Source organism: Anabrus simplex, chromosome 7, assembly GCF_040414725.1.
Source record: "Anabrus simplex isolate iqAnaSimp1 chromosome 7, ASM4041472v1, whole genome shotgun sequence".
Classification (NCBI taxonomy): domain Eukaryota; kingdom Metazoa; phylum Arthropoda; class Insecta; order Orthoptera; family Tettigoniidae; genus Anabrus; species Anabrus simplex.
In genome coordinates, this window is record NC_090271.1 from 69,650,441 (window position 1) to 69,665,066 (window position 14,626).

General features: G+C 40.8%; 1 protein-coding gene across 2 annotated transcripts in view; it reads right to left on the reverse strand.

Annotated features, from left to right (window-relative positions):
- Positions 1 to 2,342: 2,342 nt before the first annotated feature.
- Cpsf160 (cleavage and polyadenylation specificity factor subunit 1) overlaps positions 2,343 to 14,626 on the reverse strand; it is a 277,975-nt gene continuing 265,691 nt past the window's right edge. For both annotated transcript variants that reach the window (XM_067151119.2, XM_067151118.2), the window contains exon 25: positions 2,343 to 2,643. In XM_067151119.2, coding sequence (XP_067007220.1) covers positions 2,457 to 2,643 — 187 coding nt within the window. In that variant the 3' untranslated portion in view covers positions 2,343 to 2,456. The remainder of the gene's footprint in view (positions 2,644 to 14,626) is intronic.

Sequence of the window (14,626 nt, forward strand, 5' to 3'; positions counted from 1 at the left end):
GCAACTATGAGAAGCTGCAGGCGAGAAGAGATTGCCATATTAAACAGTTCAACATTTAGTGGCGGCCTTTCAACATGGACGTGTATCTACCAAAGACTGAGAAAAGGTGAGGGTGGTGGTGGAAAGTCTTAGAATCCCACCCCTATTCACTTGATCTCAGTCTATGTGGCTCTGATCTCATTCCACAACTGTAAAAGTAAAATTGTGTGCTTTGTAACATAATAGCCTATCAGCAACAGCTGTTAAAAATTAACAAAATCAACAATGAGAATGGTATTTAATACTTTCCCCATTGTTGATAATGATGTGTTGACACTCTGAGAGACCACTTATAGCTGGGCCGGCGTAAGGTTGCACATGACAGCTCTGCACAATGTTGGTCACACTGCAATGGCACACGAAGCGATGTTGCCACCATAACAACAGCTGATTGCATGACACGCGAGTTTTTAAAAACATGAGAGAAACGTTTTTAATATCATCGCAATGATACACAATACAAATGAAATCGGCTGACAAAAATCGAACTTTCAACTCACCGATTATTCATCACACAAATTGATACGAGATAAATATACTACGAAGTTCTCATTATCGCGATGTTAGAAAATACTGAAGAAATCGGCCGACAAGAATCTCATTTTAAATACACCAATAAATGTTAGAATAATATACACCGGTGCTAACACAAAATGTTTAAAGTAAAATCTATAAAATTTACGCAAATTCAGAAACCTTATTTTCATACCTGATACCCTCCAGATCACTGCCATCACTACCATTGCCTTCGTTGTCATTGTCATCGTATTCTAGGCAGATCATCAAGTCCTGACAGTCACTGATGATGTCATGTATTGCCATTGCCGAGTTAATGAATGCTGCGTCATGGCTAAATTTTTTCCTCCACAAAGCCTCATCCATTCGAGCAATACTCTTCCGGAACAGTCCTTCCACTTCAGTAACTGTGAAGGACTTGTTATTAGTCCGTACGTAATGTTTTACTTCACCCCATACTGTACCAACTCAATGAGGTTGAAGTGACAGTGGTACGGCGGCAACCTAATAACCTCATGCCCTTGTTCCTTCGCTACCTCGTCGACTAATTTAGTCATACACATATGCGCTGGGATATTTCTTTACTACAGTCATTCCACTAACAGTTCTTTATGGGCGCTCGAAGTAGGAGTCTTGTCCATTATTATGGAGTGCTAAAGTGCATTGTCCATAACAATGACAGAAGGGACTTTGAGCTGTAAAAATCGTACTCGTGTCTTTGTATTGCATCAGCCTGGAAAGAATTAATTCCTGTTACAGGAGATAGCTTAATTCGTTTCTTTCCCGGAGTGCTGTGAAACAAGTCCTTACTATCAGCCCCATTTCCGCTATTGCTATGTACGCCAGTCCCTTTTTCCTTCTGTTCCTGGAGGCAAACACCTCTCTGAATAACAGGACGCTTTGAAAGCCCTAATGTTTGACATATGCGTTCCACAGCATGATCTGCAGGAACAGAGAGACGGCTATACAAGCTTACGAATTTCCTCCCCCCCTCTCGTAAGACTCACGAGTTCTCCGCACTAATTCTAATGCCTGACTATTAAGGGACACTCTACTTAGCGCTTCATGACTATGTTGTCATTTCCAAGACATCGCACTGCATTAGTTAAAATAAAATTTCACAATTATCTCACAATCAAAACAAAACTTTCATAAACACGCGAATCACACCCGACCATGTGCTAGCCGCGACAGACAAAACGGCAACACTTCAATACAGTAGTCAAGCCGCTTGTAGATGGCACCACTATACTAACCATATTGCCAAAAACAATCAACTGAAAATATTTCGTATTTATTTTGTGGCTCGCTTAAACCTTACAATTTTTTAAATGCTCATATTTGTGTAAGCAAATAAAAATTTATAAGCACTATGCGGAATTAAATACAAATTAACATGAATAAAATGTGGAACTGTATCTGACATTAAAAGTAGTAGACTGGTGATTCTGATTGATGGGTGACGTTCTTCATTTGATTTTTGTAGTGGTGCCAACATGACTTACTACTGTCAAGAGTAACTGAGTTCTGTATGCATATCCTTCAACCACTCCCCTGCTGTTAGCAACAAGATACCCACTGCATCACAGATTTCTTGTGCTGCAGCGCTATCAGATGATATAAAACAGTTGTTATGACTTATGAAACGAGCACCTTATAGTAAAAGATTTAGAAAACGGGGTTCTATTTACCATGATTTGATATGAAAACTCTTTAATAGGAATTAAATGTGAAGGAATATTGTACTGCTATGTACACAAGCATCAAAGAAATGAACCAGAAGCATAAAAATTAAAGTAGTCACTTTATATACAGAACTGTACAAGAGATAAAAATTCTTTGTTACTTTATCTTCCATTTCATACAAGTTACTCAATATGAATAACAGCATTGTTGACACTTCAAAAGTGTGACGTCAGTCTTTCGATATCAGCAAGATCTTCAACGATATCCTCCATCTTGGTACCAATCTTCTTGGCTACTTCGTGTTTTTCTGGAGTGGGCAGGCCCAGAAACATCCACACAAGTTCTCCGTCAATGATACCACGAGCTGGGTTGCTTAGCAGTTTGGTGGCACTCTTGAATGTCCTGGAAAAAAACACACATATTGCAGTTCTAACACTGTTTATTAAGCATACATACAAAAAGGTGGAAATACTGTAGCCCCCTACAAATCAAATAAAGATATTTTAGATACAATCAGATTTATCTACAAATATTTATCACCCAATTATTCAGAAAATCCTACTTGATAATATTATTTGTTTTATGTCCCACTAACTACTTTTTGGTCTTTGAAGACACCAAAATCCTACTTTACCTAAGGGTGTATCAGGGTTGAAGATAAAAACAAATCAGCCACAACATATTAAATTAAGAAAAACTTATGTGCCTGGGATAATGGATAGAAAACAATTGGCCAGAAAAAGTGGCACTAACGTCAAAAGATCAACAAGATGAACTTGGCGAACAAACTAACTACGAACATCTACAACAAGATCTCGATCAACGCAAAAATGAGATGCTACCAGACAGCGATAATACATCCAGAAGTCTTGCATCCTGCTGATTGCCTGACTTTAATAAATAAAGAAAACAGAAAACACACACACACCCTATTACACAGCCACAAGGGTTTCATGTGTAGAATATGCCTACCTATCTATTATAGCAGTAAGATGTTAAATGAAAGACTCTGTTGATTGTGACATTAATTTTATTTCGCATAATACAGTAAAACCTTGTTAATTTAAACTCGGTTAATTCAAAATAATGTTTAATTCAAAATAAATACTCTGTAAGCCCCTGGGATGCAAGATACATTTAACATGTACTTTATTATTATTATTATTATTATTATTATTATTATTATTATTATTATTATTATTATTATTGTACCGGGAAGTACACCTCTACACCGCACATTTAAATGTTGCGCCTAAAAGAACTCCTCTACAGGAAAAACACTGAACTTGAAACTAGACCTACTTAAACTTTTACTCAGAAGATGTCACCACCTTAATTTGGTGATTGTGAAGTTTCCAGTACTGTATAAAATTCTACGTGTTTTGTTTACCATTTATCAAGAAGTTTGGACTTTCTGCAACAGATGTCACTACAAAAACTATGATCATGCACCCTGGTGCGAAGTGAAGGAACTTTATTTGAAGAAATTTTGTATTCATAAGTTTGTTCTTTACTAAATTATGTTCATTCATTTTTGGGTTGGCAATATTGATCTCTCCTTTCCGCCAGTTTTGAATTCAGCCAATCCCTAATTTCTGAAATTAATTTTTGGCCTATCACAGGCTTCTCCTTCAATTTGGTGTGTAACTTTACGCTAGCCAATAAAAGTAAGAGGGTGTGGCTTTGATTATTCATGAAAGGTCTCGAACTTTCCCCGAGGGTTTATAAACTGAGAATTTTCACGTCTCTTGGCCACTTGATCAACATCTAGGAGTGTGTATGTGAAGCAGGAGGCGGGAGGTGTCTCTTTCATCAGGCAGCAGTCCTTCAGCAAGGTAATGGCCATTCAACATCTTTTTTTTTCCTTGCCCGATCCGCAGTTTAACCTGAGGGAGAGGTCCGAAACTTAAATATGTAACCTACTTCTTTAAAATGTAAGTTTCTGCCGGCTAATGTGAAAATTTCCTAAAATCTGCAACTGTAATTTGGGGATTTACCCTCTCGAGCTCCCCTTCATATTGGTTTGAGGTGACTACATTTTGTAACTGGTTTTCTTCCTTTCCGTAATGTCTTAAATTATTCTGATACGAGTCACCTCAATAGTCTGGGAATAGCCCCTGTTTCATCGGCCCAGTGCCTTTTAGGTTTTAGAATGTATATCTACGAGTGCAAGTACACGCCTCCATTCAATTTGGTGTTTCGGGCCATTTTCTTAACCTGTTCATTTTCTGCTAAGGCCCAGTAGGTTGGGTACAAGATACCCCTGTTTCATTTCTGTAAGTTATGCCTTGATGGCAAGTAATTGTAAGGTTCTGATATTGCCTTGAATAAGTTTGAAAAACTGAGAGTGGGTCAGCTCTTTTCTAGTGTTGTAAAAGTGCCTCTGGGAGGCTCGATATTGTGATTAGGAGCAAGTGCTCAGTGTTTCAGGGGATTTCTGCCCTTCGAACAAATTAGTGTGTTGTAATGTCGAGCTAGGAGCTCAAAATTGTAAAACTAGGGGCTTGTAGCCCAAGAGTGTTAAAATTCTGAAATCTTGGATACTTCTAAGTCTTGTTTCCAAATTGTTATTTCACTCAGTGAAAAGTTGTTATAATTTTGTTGTTTCTTCTGAAAATATAACCTTTGTTAAAATTTTTAAATTAACTTTGACCTTGTAGTTAGACCCATTGATCCCAGCACCTTCTTTCACCTCTGCGTACCACAGATACCCCGGATTATTATTATTATTATTATTATTATTATTATTATTATTATTATTATTATTATTATTATTATTATATATCAGAACTTCGTCCAGAACTGTTTCTGAATATGTACAATCATTGTCTGCAAACGGGTGTTTTTAGTCCCCGATGGAAAATGGCTCGTTTGGTTCTGATCAGCAAAGGAAAACTTGGTGTATGCTGGACACAGCTGTAAAAGGCCTGGAGAAACTTCTGCAGCCCAGAATCCTCTCAGCAGTTCAACTAGCAGGGGATCTATCTGTTCGCCAACATGGATTTCGGAGAGGACACTCGACGCTAGATGCAATGTGGGAGGTGGTGAATACAGCAGAAAGGGCACAAATGGGCAACCATCATTCCCGTCAATTGACACTTCTTGTGACCCTGGATATGAAGAATGCCTTCAATTCGGCAAGATGGAGTGACATGTTGGTAGCTCTTGAAGAAACTTTCAAGCTACCACAATATCTTATACGCATAATGAGAGATTACTTCAAAGATCGCACTCTGTTGTATGATATGGAAGATGGAGAAAAGACAAAGCGCCTGACGGCTGGTGCAGCGCAGGGATTGATTCTTGGTCCAGATCTTTGGAACGCAATGTATGATGGCTTGTTACGTTTGGAGATGCCAGAGGACACGAAGCTTGTGGGCTACGCTGATGATGTGGCCGCCTTGATAGTAGCTCGTAATGTTGAAATGGCTCAAATTAAACTGAACCAGGTGATGCGGCGCATAAAAGAATGGATGATGAGCCACAGTCTTACATTAGCCGAACACAAAACGGAGATAGTTTTTCTGACGAGGAAAAGGATCGAAATTCTTGTACCAATGACTGTTGGAGAGTTAGTGATAGAAACATCTGCGAGCACAAAATATCTAGGAGTGACACTTGACTCCAAGCTCACATTCTGGAATCATATTCAGAGAGTGACAGACAAGGCATTAAAATACATGACTGAACTTAGCAGACTAATGGGAAATATTAAAGGTCCGAAATCCAGTAAACGACATCTTCTCATGTCCATGGTTCAGTCAGTGCTCCTATATGGCTCTGAAATCTGGGCTGAATCCTTGAGATTTGCTTGGTATCGGAGGAGCATAGCTGCCGTACAACGGAGAGCAGCTTTACGTATTGCATGTGCATACCGCACGGTTTCCGAACCTGCAATCCTCACGGTGGCAGCAATAGCCCCAATAGATCTACTCGCATTGGAGTGGCATGAAATCTGGCATACCCAAGGAGAGCTGGGAAAGAAATGTGTAAAGAAGCGTGCCTTCAGTCAACTGATGAGGTGATGGCAACTCAGATGGGAAAGTGACCCTCGAGGCAAATGGACCAAGCGACTGATACCACGCTTGGATATCTGGGTTGAAAGGGTCCATGCTGAAGTAAATTACTACCTCATGCAGCTTCTAACAGGACATGGATATTTCCGGAAATTCCTACATAAATTGGACAGAGCGAGTGACGCAGCATGCATATACTGTGATGACATTGACGATGTATTTCACACCTTTTTTTGTATGCGGCCATTGGACGATTCAGAGAAGATGTGTGGAAACTGAACTAGGAGAATTGACAACAGATAATATTATTTCAGTGATGCTGCAAAACCAGGAATCCTGGGATCGTGTGGCAGTGCATGTGGAGGACATCCTTTGTCAGAAGAAGAAGGATTTGGAAGCATACGAACGTTCGTAAAGGAGAAATGAAGAAAGAAGACGTCTGAAAGACAAAGCACGATATCACCCTGAAGTAATGCGAGAGCGGTTCCGGGGTGATGACACACATCGTGGGAAAAGGGTGTGTGGTTTTTAGTGGGTAAGAATCCCACACACAGTTGTGGAGTGCGGACTCTTCACAAGTGTCTTTTGAAGATTTTCCACATAATGAGAGGAGGATAGCTGCCATACAACGGAGAGCAGCTTTACGTATTGCATGTGCATACTGCAAATTATTATTATTATTATTATATTATTATTATTATTATTATTATTATTATTATTATTATTATTATTTGCTACAATGTGTGGACAGCAGATGGGGAAAGAGCAAGCCCCACATACACAGAAGTGTCCCCATGTCCGTTTATTAGGTATAAGTTATTGTACATATTAAAATCTGTACACCTGAGCATTGCTATATACACATACACAAACTCCTGTGCATGACCCAATGAATACAATGTTAATAAATAAATGGGACACAGTTAAATAAATATCACACACAGACATAATTGTTATAGAGGAAGATGCTTTCTTATACGACAAAGGTTATTCCAGAGTCGAGCAGAGCGATTGTAAAATTTCAATTTGAAATAGAGATAAATCATAACTGGATGTGATGTGGTAGTTCCTAAATGGAAATGAGTGTTTGTTAATTCAAAATTATCAATAACCTACTACTTTCTCACATAAAACAGTATTTGTTGCAATAATGGCCCCTCTCATATTTTATTGTTGATGAAAATTGTCTGATTATCAATATTGTACTGTAATCTGCTGCTTCAACTAGTATTGTTTTTACTGCTCAGTGAAAACTAAAAATTATAAGAGAAGTAGCTAAAGAACAAAACAGAAATAAAAAAAGGAATTTGCAATATTGTGCAACACACTGTAATAAGTCCAGAACAACGCTATGTGCAACTAGAATTATGTAGAAACTTCCTTACATTGTACTAGGCTATTGGAAAGTCTCAAATTTACTAGAAAATATGCTGTGTCAGATTCTTCTAGAAGCCCAGCCAGGCAACATATATAAAGAGGCAGCCTTGATGGTAGAGTAGAGTTGTTTTAATGAGACTTGTGTGGAAGTCATGTTAACCGAGTGTTTGAAGTCAAGTATGTGAATTGGTTATGTTGGTAGTTGGTTGTAACATGCTACTGTAGCAGTCAGATGTTTGTTCAAGATGGCAGTGCATTAGTGAGTGTGAATATATGTAAATAACTTGTAAATAAAATAGTGTACACAACTGACAGCATTTTGTGTGCGTCTTTGTGGATACATAACTATTTGCGGAATTGCTATCGTATGGGATGCTATTCCTTCTTCAGTCATCAGGAACGGTTTTGTAAAATGCAGACTCAGCAACAGAAACAAACAAGACGAGAGTGTAAGTAAAACTGATGATAATGATGATGAAGAGCAAGAAAAGAAACATCCGTGGTTAAACTAGATTTACAAGAATATGTCAGACCAGACAAGTTCGAACTGACATCAGAGCATACATTAACAGGTTTCGACCAACCTGAGGAAAAGCTGATGTCAGAAGTTACTGCTGCAGACAATGAACAGGAAAACAAGCCAACATTGCCGCACAAGAAAGAAGCTCTTGTCGTATTATCTGTGCTGGACTCTGTTGTTGTAGCTAGTGATGCTGATTATACCATAATTAAAACAATGGACAAAATTCAGAAGTTTGCAAGAAGTGTGTACAGGAAGAAACTTGCATGACTTCTCATTAGAGACAATGTGCAAGTCTTTTCAGAGAGGTTCATCACCTTGTGAGGTCCACTGCAAGGAGGGTCAGGAGTGTAGCAAACAGCATCCTGTTAAAGAACACACTGGTAGTGGAAAAAATGGCTTTAATACTTGGGAGAGACAAGTTCACTGCTCATCCTGGAATAGATACAGTTGTAGTTTTGTCAATAAGACAGTGATAACAACAACCTACAAGGCTGAAGATGGACAGGAAGTCGATGCATAAAATGGGCATTCTGATGTCAGTTACCATGAACCACCAGGTGCAATCTCGAATGGAAATTCTAAATTCCCAAGGAGGGAATTAGATATTTTTCCACCAATAGAGCATGTCAAAAAAACAGATCAGATGTAAGGCTTTTCAGGCGTTTGCTCTATTAACCAGCGTTTCATCTTAGGTCTGACACTAGAGTCATCAGAGTGGGATGTGTCAGACCCTACCCACTGACGCTGGGGTGTATGCAGGTGAACTATCTATCTATAAATGCTTTCATTCCCCACCCTGAAGGGATGGGGCGGGCTACCTAGAGGGTGACGCCCTCTCCCTGGCCAAGAGATGTGGGCGGGTTGGGGAGATGTGAGGGAAGAAGGAGGTGGGTAAGGATGTGAAGACGTAGGAGATGGGAGAGGATTTGTGTCTTGTCTAAGTGCTTTTGTATATAAGACTTTATTGAGATATTAGTCCAAGACATGTGCATATGACAGAGATATTAACAGTACAAAGCATAGATATAATGAGTTATGTGGGTGTGCTAGGGAGAAGATGCGAGGCTAGGATATGGTAGAAAGAGGAGAAGTGAACAAGGGAAGTAAGGAGAAGGCAGAGGAAGTCAGGAGGAGGTGGAGGTGGGGGTACGTAGGGTGGTGGAGGTGGGACTGAAGATGAATGAAGATGAAGACGGGGCAGTGGAAGAGGAGGGTTAGGCCGGGTTGACTGAAAAATGTGGGAAGACGGTGGAGGGTTTGGGGGGGAAAATGGGAGGGTTCAAAGTGATGATGGCGACCATAGATGTGTATGCCGCGAGCGATAAGGCGCTGGACGTCGGTAGAATTTGGCAGTTGTACGCATACCAAGAAGGTAGGTCCGTCAGCGTTGTATATATGGAATGTCCATCGTACTGGAAGGCCTGCCTGGCGAAGGTCTTCAGCGATGATGGCAGACGCAATGCTGGGATCCACGCCTCTGATGACACAGCTGCAAGTGGAGGGAGATGGTGGTGGCGTCGAAGGCAGCTGTACCATGGTCGCTGGAGGAGCGGTGGAAGATCCCTCGGCAGATGGCTGGGTCGATGAAGGGTGAGGTGGTAGATCAGTGGTGGGAAGGGTGGGGAGAGAATTGATCAATAGGGAAGAAGGATGGGACGAAGTCGTGGTAGTAAGAGAATGGAGAGGAGAGATGTACGCAGAAGTGGTGGTAGTAGGGGCAGGTAGGATCGATGAAAGAGTAACAGAAATGGGAACAGATACGGGGGTGGGCATGGGAAGAGTGGTAGGGCGAGAAGACATAGATAATGGCGATGAGGAAGACAGAGGAGGCGGTTGGACAGCATGTGCTACAGGTTCTTCATCAGTGTCGGAGTCGTCTAGAAGGTGAGGCGGTGTAGGTACCACTTGATGGAGACATCGATTGATGAATGCTCCCTGTTCTTGAATGCAGAGGCAGGCAGTAGCTGAGTTGAAGTAAAGGAGGACATCCGATGCAGGGTCAGAGCCGTGAAAGAGGCGTTGAACAAAGGAGACACCAGTCGGGCTGAGGTTAGCATAAATGTCCTCGTCCGAGAGAGCGAGATCAACGTCACAAACAATGCAGGAGTACATGACTGGGAATGGCCGTCCACCAACTTGGGGCCAGCCTATGCCTTGGTAACTCGGCGAGGTGCTGAGGTAAAGATGGTATGGCACCCCGGCCAAACAAAAAGTGTGAGGAATTGTGTGATTAGCGCGTCCTCTGCAGTAGAGATGTTCTCGTTGCACAGCAGTACCTGCAGGTGAACTTCGTTCATTCGAGAAGAACTTATCAGAAGCCCTAAATAAGAGGCACAGTTCACCTGCATACACCCCAGCGTCAGTGGGAGGGTCTGACACATCCCACTCTGATGAGTCTAGTGTCAGACCTAAGACAAAACGCTGATTAATAGAGCAAATGCCTGAAAAGCCTTACATCTGATCTGTTTTTTGACATGCTCTATTGGTGGAAAAATATCTAATTCCCTCGTTGGGAACTTAGAGTTTCCATTCAGAATTGCTAGGTGGGCAATAATTCCATTGTGGAGTTTTATCTCCCATATGTCCGGCTCCACGGCTAAATGGTTAGTGTCCGGGTTCGATTCCCGGCAGGGTCGGGAATTTTAACCATAATTGGTTTATTTCGCTAACACGGGGGCTGGGTGTATGTGTCGTCTTCATCATCATTCATCCTCATCACGACGCGCAGGTCGCCTATGGACGTCAATCAAAAGACCTGCATCTGGCGAGCTGAACTTGTCCTCGGACACTCCCAGCACTAAAAGCCATATGCCATTTCCATTTCCATCTCCCGTAAGCAGATATCAGACTGTGCCTCTATATAGGGCTTCTGATAAGTTCACCTGCATACACCCCAGGGTCTGACACATCCCACTCTGATAAGTTTAGACCTAAGACAAAACGCTGGTTAATAGAGCAAATGCCTGAAAAGCCTTACATCTGATCTGATTTTAGGTGCAATCTCTGCGAAGTTTTAAGTTGAGTCTGATGGATACCCAACCATAAGTGGCAATCGTATATCCATCAACTGTGAATGGGCCATAATCAACCTGTACATGGTGTCTTGGGAGTATGTTCTATGGAAATATGCAGAGCTTGTATCCGATGTCTATCAGAAACTTCGGTTTAGTTACATTTAGTTTTTTGGTCTATCTCGAAGAGGCAACTGGTGTTGTCCCTACAGTCGTGTACCACCATTAACCCTCGAACCGGTAGCTGACGATAGATCGGCAGGTGAGCGCCTATCTCAACCGCCGCTGACGATAGATTGTCAGTTCTACTTTACCAGTACATACAGGTAGAAGAAGTTGTGAATATTTACGTTAGATGGCAGCATTCATCAAGCATGTTTTCTCCTTGGAATATGTAAAGTTTCGGTGTTCAACACATCCACTTATGTGTGATATCTTTGAAACAAATGAAGGTCGCAATTCGTACAGCTCTGAAACCGTGTTGATTTTGTTGCGACTTGCTTTCATTGTGCACACACGATGGCTACATTTTCGGATTTAAATGATGAAGATATTTTAATAGAATTAAATGCATCTGTACATGAAAGGCCTACTGCAACATAATGGATAAGTGTTGTGCCACCTGAGGTAGGTTATGAACACCCACCGGTTAGAGCTCTATCAAATAACGTACGTTTTATTAAATAATTCCTAAAGTATTAACACTATTCACTTAAAATTTGCATGCCTATCATCAGAATTAATTTCTCTACAAAATGCATATTTTAAAAAGTTTCAGAAAAACTGATTAGTCATTTATATTTGATGTGTAAGTAAAAAATATTTTTGACTTTTTTGAAGGGGCATTTAAAGGGGCAGAAAATTTAAAAATATTACATCGAGGGTAAATGGAAACCGCTTTTCAGATAGTCCAGTTCATGCTGAATGTTTCAGTGTATATTCTGTGAATAATACATCTGTCAGAGTGACATACACCAGGATATGCAAATGTGTGGTGCACACCCACCGGTTAGAGGTATTTCAACTACCAGTTCGAGGGTTAACAACTGCCCTCAGATTTCAACTAACTGACAACTGCAAGGTAGGGTACATCTCTGTGCAGCATCACTAAAGCCACATTGGTATAAACATATGGGTGTCACTGGGGAAAAGTGACTATCAGACGAACAGTGATGCTCTGAGTACAGTACCTCTCGTGGGCACTGAGCAAGATATTTCCTGAATGTGTTGTTTCTTTTTTTTTGCTAGTTGCTTTACGTTGTGCCGACAAAGATAGGTCTTATGGCGACGATGGGACAGGGAAGGGCTGGGAGTGGGAAGGAAGCGACCGTGGCCTTAATTAAGGTACAGCCCCAGCATTTGCCTGGTGTGAAAATGGGAAACTACGGAAAACCATTTTCAGGGCTGCCGACAGTGGGGTTCGAACATACTATCTCCCGAATACTGGATACTGGCCGCACTTAAGCGACTGCAGCTATCGAGCTCGGTCATGTTTCTCTACCGCCATGACAGTCGGTTATGGGACTGCCACATAAATGTGGTTGGCTAGCAAAGAGATGGATTCTAAACTGTCTTCAGACTGACCAGCTAGAATGGTTTGCAGTAGGCTGGTAGGCAGCTAGACCACTGCTCCGGAGAAAGTCGTTGGGGGACATCCAAGGCCAGGATCTTAAAGTGTCGCAAGAACTGGGATGGCTTGCAGTCTCCCATCTCCTCATAGGTGAGCTATCACACTCTCTGTTCTTTCAATGTGGACAAGTGGCAAAAAAGTTCATCCTAAAGTTTATATACTGTTTATTGAGTTGTGACAGGGTATAGTTGAATTTTGTTCTCTTGGTCATCACTCTATAGACAGTTCAAACTGTTTCCACCTGGGCAAATCACAGTGTGGAGCGTACAGGCCAAAAAATGTGGTAATAATAGAGCTACATGAGGCAACACAACACAATGATTTTCGTTATTTTTTTGTGGATGCATAATCACAATGGTATTCACCAACGTAGTATTTTACTAAATACTCACAATACACAATAAGATTAATTCAGTATTTTACTCAATACACACAATGCACAATGAGATTAAGCTACACATACAATAAGGACAAGTATGAAGGTAAAGGGCAAAGTTTTGTTTTTAATCTCTTTGCTTGAGCTCCAAGTGCATAATAAACAGGACATATCTCAGGTGTTCAGCAATAAAATATTAGTATAGCAATGACACACATTTATTCTGATGAAGGTGACAGAAGACACATTGGTAAACCATAGCATGCCAAGAATGGCAAAAGCACGTCCGCCTATACACAGTAGAGCCTCGATAATTCAAAATTGGTTAATTCAAAATTTCGCCTGATTCGAAGCAGCTCTCGTTCCCAGAAACATGAGGTATGGTTTTGAATGTTATTTAAATTGTTTAATTCGAAATATGGATAATTCGTAATTCGAAGAACAATGTCGGTCCCATTACCAAACTTCAGACTTCTAATTCAAAACTGCCTTAACATTTTATAAAAATAGTATTTTACGGAGTAATTTCAATTCAAAATTTCTACGCGTCATGAAGGAACGCATCTTCCGGAATGTGCAGGGATAGCCTTCCGCATTTTCACCCACTTCGGTGTGTCTACAGTGTGCTTTATATTTGCTAAGTTTGAGTGAAATCGTAATTATTTTGTATTCAGTGTTTTAAGGAACGCCACAATATCACGTAGCAGGCAGTGTGTGGAGAAAAATAATCCGCGAACACTGACGATGCCGACAGTTAGCGAAAAAGCATGAGTCATATAATCAATTCATACGCACAGAAAAATATTGTCAATGCCGATGAAACTGCATTTTTAGTTTTTTTTAATGCCGAGCCCAAACAGACTTACGGTTTTAAAGGAGAGAAGTGCCAGCCAGAAAATCGTACAAGGGTAGGGTTACTGTAGGCCCTACTGTGTTGCAATGCACAAGGAAGCCAGAGACTTCCTTCCCTCGCCGTATGAAAGTTCGATAAGACATGATGTTTTAAGGGCGTCGGGCGCTTTCCGTGTAAGCGCAAGGCATCGAAAAATGCAAATGGTATAGTAATCCAAGAGATAAAGCATATGCTCAGGAGAACCAGCATGATTTGTCCTCATCTTTGAATTTTTTCTTCCGTTGCATGAGGTAATGTTTGCCAATGTTTTATCCAAATACATTATTTGATTAATGTAAATACACCTTGTTGGATACATTTTGGAAATAGTGTTTTCCACGGCATTTGAAAGATTTAAGCTGTGAATCAAGGTTAACTGCATGCAGTAACGGGTCTTAGAATACTTTGTGGTGCCGCAAGGGTTGGCATTTCTGAATTAGAATTTGGCGGTTAATTCGAAATCACGTAATTCGAAGTCAGGTTTTTTGCATCCCAATGAATTCGAATTAACAACGTTTTTTACTGTAGATGTTTCCTATATCGTTGTTGTTGTCATCGTC